Genomic DNA, 5,715 nt, shown 5'->3' with positions numbered 1-5,715 from the left:
ACCCTCGAGGGAACTTTCTAATTAAATACTCATTGTTTAACTCCAATAAATAGCGAGGATTTCAAGCTTTTCCTACATGTCATATTTTCTCCATACCTCAGGCCAGAAGTTGGGAGTCCAGCTTGAGGAATTTAGTCAGGATGGTTTTAATAGTTTTCCGAGTAGATTTGTTTTTCCAAGCTACTGTTAAACTGGGAGGTGAGAGCTAAAAGGGCTTCCCTGGGATGTTGGCAAGCTTCACCAAGGCCATATGTGAGGGTTTGATATGGAAAACCTGGCTTCTCCACATTTCAGATGAGTTGTGTCATCAGTATATGGTGGTTGGGCTAACCCTCCTGCTTAGTACACAGGTGTGTACCTGGCTTTCCATTGTGCATGACGTGTGGGTATGTTGTAGGGGCATTTTGATGACGTCAGGAGCTGGTACACTGCCAAAAAAGGAATTCATATAGGAAAGGAAGGAAGAACACAACCAAATAAGAGGAATTAGTTCATAAATAGAATAGGCACAACACATTAACACATACAGTATATGTTTTCCATGTTCCTTGGTTTGAACGTAAAAATATAGTAATAATTTGTTTCTGTCTGTGAAGTAAAGAGACACATTGAAGGGCACTCGAGGGAGCTTTCCAAAGTCTAACAAAAAAATAACTCTGATGTCACTGGGGTAATCTCTGATTGTACTTAGCATTAATGAAGGATTCCCATACTAGGGGACTAAAAGTCAGGATATCTTGGCCTCTGCTCCTTCGTTATTGACCATTCTTCCTTTAATCTGTCTCTTGTGAGTCCCCCAACTTCACGGATGTGAAATACTAAATTGCTGCAGTACCTTGCCGTATTATTTACTTGTATTGTAATTTTTTAATGACTCACTAACTTAACAACTAACAATTAACTGGATGTGTATTGCCGTCCCAGGTAATAAAACACTGTAGATCAATGGCACAAAAGGTGCATGGTAGGTACAAGGTTCTGGGTTGGGCTTGTGCAGATAAAAAAAATAAAGAAAATAATAATAATTATCTCTTGCTGAAGCTCATTCCATTACGTATTATATTATAAATATATAATGATAGACTATGATTTCCATTCACCCTCCTTTGCTCACCAAACAGCCTGCCCATGCTGTGAACAGTGTGCAGGTCTATGCAGCGGTCTACCTGCTTTAACGCTCCTCGTGTCCGTCAGTCACCGCGGGATCCTCCAATCGCAGGGCACGCGAGCCCGTGACTCCTCCCCGGTGTATAATTGAAGTTTCTTTAGTTTCTCCGGCGGAGCCTGCGCGCAGTGTTGTACCGATCCGTGGAGGGATTAAAACCACAACCGGCGGGACCATGTTTTCCAGGAGCCTGAACGTGTGCGTGACCCTCTGTTTGTGGATTACGGCGTTAATGAGCACGGGAAGTGTGTCCGCGAGGAAGCAGGACGACTCTTTCTTCACTGCCAGCATTTACCGAGCAAGATGCGCCTCGAGATGCCTCAGTCTGCACATCACTCGCATCTCCGCGTTCTTCAAGCACTCTCAGGTACGAGCATGTGGCCACAAGACGCACAAACTTCAGGCGTTGAATTAAGAGAAGCAAACGCGATTTTTTGTTATTAAATGAATGAGTGCTCATGTGTCAACCCTGTTTTTATTGAGCCCATCGTGAGGAGATAGAGCAGGTCACTAATGGTGCTGAAATACTTTCACACGTGTGTCTTCTGTCACTGGCAAGTATCCTAAATCAAACCCCTCAACTAAAAGCGTCACCAAAATAACTAATAATAAACAGTCGCAGGTATAAGCATGAACATGGAGGTTTAAGTTGCTTATAAAGTTGCCACATACTGGTCTTGTAGAGTGATCCGCTTTAAATATCTTATCTAATTAGCACAATGCAGTATTGAGACTGAGGGGTGATGGACGCCTTTCAGTGGAGCCAGTTTCCATTCATTACTCGCTAATCACCGGACAATGAGACACCCGTCTCTGTCAGTGCAAATGTGATGGACTCAACTCCCGTTCTGACTCTATACAGTGTTGCCCAGTTATTTACAAGGCACCTCATATGAGCTTCATGTGCGTGCACAGGGAGAATTTTACACTATTGTCCCCATAAAGCATGTTGTGATGCAGACTAGTTGAAACTATAAATGAGCTGTTTTCTTTGTATGATTTGGTGTGTGGTGTCAGAAGTTGTTTCTCACCCTCCGCTAGACACACTGTTCTCTGCCAGGACTCACGGAGGAAAAAGGACTGGTCCCCCTGATCCTTCTCCGCTCGGCTCCTTTTCACCAGCTATCTATTTGGTGACCACCTTTCTTCTCACCTCATTTGCATTTGCAAGGCTCGTCCTCTCCCCAAGGTGCATTAATGAACCCGTGATTGTCAGGAAACATTGTGGAGCGAGGTGAATTTGTCATTAGGTCTAATGAATCAGCAGAGTGCATTTGCTTGTTTCTTTGTCACCAATTAACTTTACTTTGTAAGCACTGATTGATCTGGTGTAGTAGTTCTCAATGCATGTCCGTGGGACACAGAGGCCCACTGTGGTTAATTCTAGCAATTGTATTAAGGGGAGGTATACACCCAGGGGGGAGGGATGAATGCAGTTAACTGCATTTGTTTGGACAGAAAACAGCATTGCTGTGCATCCAAAGGACACAGATTGAAAACAGTGTTTCTTAATTCACATCTTGGCAAGCGGTGTTAAGGATTTGATTTGAGAAGAAGACGCCAGGGGTGTACTGCTGCTCTGGGTTGCAAAGCCGCGTGATTAAATTAGTCAGCAGACTGAGAAGTCAAATAACTGATGGAAGTCTCACCTCTAATGAACAGCAAATAGTGTATATAATTGATTGCAGAGCCTCTGAGTCTGAGGCAGCCTTTTTTTTTTTTTTTTTTCAGTGAGGGGAAAATGAGAGGGAGATATTTTGTCTAAAGAGAGAAACATGTTTGTGGTTATAGTGATAAGCAAGGTTGCTTGAGCAAGCGCGTATACAGGTCTAAGAATAGAAAGCAATTGTTGATAATCTGCAAGGACTGTCTCATGCACAGGGTCCTCGGCAGTCCTTTCATGTGAAAATGGGGGGTCTGGTCAGCTGCAAAAACATATGCCCCCCCCACACACACACACCCCTCTACCTCTACCCCCTGGCCCTGCCAATAAATGCCAGCATCACACCTCAGAGGCATGTAGAGAGGATACAAACACTGAGCTACCGATGCCGCTCCGCCGGGGTCACCTTCCTGCTAAATGCTGGTGCCCAGTTGTGCTAAATGTGATAAGCTCTAATGTGCTGTTGCCATAACACTGGAGAATGGTCAGTCAGCACAACCTACAGGTGGATCTGCTTCCTCTGCCAGATCTTATTACAGCAACGGGCCGGGGCGACGGGCAGCAGCTCGGAGCTCCACTCCAGTGTTTGAGACGGACAGACCTCTTAATTCAACTCGGACATCCTTCAGAGGTCATTTAATACTCGATGGGAAGACACACAACACTTTCCAAACGCCTGGCTGCATGTCAGAGCGGTGACTTTTGCATGCGGTTTCATAATGCTTTACTGCGTCGACTCAATTTCTGGTAATATGGACCCCTACTTATTTTGGTCACGGTACAAGAGGCAATTTGTTTACTTAACTTATTTTAGCAGCTGGAATGATCATTCTGTGAATACCGGAAAGGTACTTGGGAGAATTTAGCACTTGCAGATGTTATGAACGCCCACGTGTCTTTTCCTTTTTATGTGGCTGAATTAGAGGACAAATCAGAGGCTTTGTTTTAATTGTGAGCAATTATGAATTAGTGTGAAATGGAAACAAGCACGGTGTTTGCAGAGTTAGGAAACACATGGGCTGTCCATCGGTTGTCAGATTTATGGCCGCTGTAGATTTATTGATGTAATAGCATTTCTAAATACAGATTTATTTACATTTTACTCCGCATTTGGGGAACTTGTCACCCTAGTACAATAGACAGAGGGGAACACCCAACCATAAATATTAGCCTCGGACACTTTAAAATATTAAGAGCGAGCTGGGAGCCCTGTGCAATAATGTCTTCTGAAAGCATCAGCCTCGTAGTGGATTATTTATGTGGGGACCTGTGAAGCCAAAAACAAGGTGTGTCCATGAGGTCGTGTTATTACACTGAAAGCAATAAAAACATTTCAAATTTAGTCATTCATTTCTAATGTGCTGCGCAGTTAAGTCTAAGCATCTTGTTTGAGAGATTTGTGATTTAAGCGAAGGGAAGAAAAAACATTGGAAAGTAGTTTTTCTGTGTCCACTTTATTTATTTTTTTGCCTTTTTGATATTAAATAACATGCTGTGGAATCAAACCTCAGCCAGTGCACGTCTCATGTGTGGAGTTTTTCATCAGTGAAGACAGCGGATGAATAGAGGACTATGTAGCTTGGCCTCGCCTCCTCCTGTAAATGCTTTTAAAACCGTGACAGTCCGGTCTGTAAATCTCTGCCTCCAAGTGCCGCTACACCCTGAGCTACCTCATTGGACAAATAGCCTTGTTTGAGATCTCTGAAACAGCCTTTCATGTTGACATTAGATGTGCGCTGGACACATTAGCTCACTTTCAGAGCTCTGTCAAATAATTCAGCTGAAGTGAATAATTGATGGAGAGTGCCCACAGCCCTCACACCCACTCAAGTCAAAGCCTAAATCTTGAGGCCCTTTTCTTTTCTTTTTTTTAGTGCTGCATATGTGTGCCCTTAAGGATCAGTTATTTTGGTGTTGCCTGAGGACCCCTGGGCTGTCAAAGGACACACAGAGACAAGAGGCTGTCCTTTGAAGTCCTGTCTCCTGTTAACTTGACCGGAAATGCACAAGGTCTCATATAGACCATGCAGTGTTCTCCAGTACTTTATTGCTGGGGAAACATATAGACGAGATTGGATAGAATTCAAACGCAATTCATGAGTGTAACCTGAGATCCATTGAATCCAAATCAGAGGCTTATGGGAAACAAAAGATTTCCATGTTCAAAAGGTGGAAGGCTATCCTCCAAGATAAAAGGGACTTTTTGTCCATGTTCGCCTCAGTTTGTCTAGACAATACAACACGCCCCTGCCCACCTGCTCTATCTTCTCAGCTGACAACAGCCATAATGTATCTCTGTGATAAAGCCCCTGTTTACACGACTCCACCGGTGTCACCGACAAAGCAGCCGGTTCAACCTTAGCCTCACATTCATACACCCACTGTCTGGTCTCCTCTCCTCGACCCCGTCACACAGGAGGATATCTGGAAAGCATTCATTCACTTGAGTCCTTGACAGTCTTCAGCACTGCATAATGTTGAGACTGCAGAGGAATGCCATGGTGAGTCAGAGGGATGAAGTCCTGACCTATAATTATTCCCCCGTTGGTCCCTGACATGGTGGGGTCAGGCCTGGACAGCTGGGGCAACATCCTGCTGAGCTTCTCTGGTATAGGGATGCTGTCACACAGCAAAAGGAGCTCCTCTGTGGCTCTGGCCCTGTCGCCGTTGATGGATGGGTTAAAGAAAGGTGTCAGAAAACAGGATTGATGATTTAGAACATGGTATATAGTTGTGACAATCTGTATAAATTCTCCAGAGGCTCTGACTGCCAGCGTAAATGTCAAGGTTTTATTTACGGAGTGTCACCGACGGGGGAGGGGGGGGGGGGGGGCAGTGCTGCTTTCTGACACCTTTCTTTAACCCATCCTGATATTTTTCAAGGGAG

General features: G+C 44.4%; 1 protein-coding gene across 1 annotated transcript in view; it reads left to right on the top strand.

Annotated features, from left to right (window-relative positions):
• Positions 1-1,260: 1,260 nt before the first annotated feature.
• Positions 1,261-5,715, top strand: part of anos1 (anosmin 1) — a 39,282-nt gene continuing 34,827 nt past the window's right edge. The window contains exon 1 of the mRNA XM_031869416.1: positions 1,261-1,532. Within this exon, the coding sequence (XP_031725276.1) occupies positions 1,341-1,532 (192 nt within the window). The 5' untranslated portion in view covers positions 1,261-1,340. The remainder of the gene's footprint in view (positions 1,533-5,715) is intronic.

Source organism: Anarrhichthys ocellatus, unplaced genomic scaffold (genome assembly GCF_004355925.1).
Source record: "Anarrhichthys ocellatus isolate YVR2014 unplaced genomic scaffold, GSC_Weel_1.0 scaffold47, whole genome shotgun sequence".
Lineage (NCBI taxonomy): Eukaryota > Metazoa > Chordata > Actinopteri > Perciformes > Anarhichadidae > Anarrhichthys > Anarrhichthys ocellatus.
This window is presented reverse-complemented; position numbering and strand designations above follow the sequence as displayed.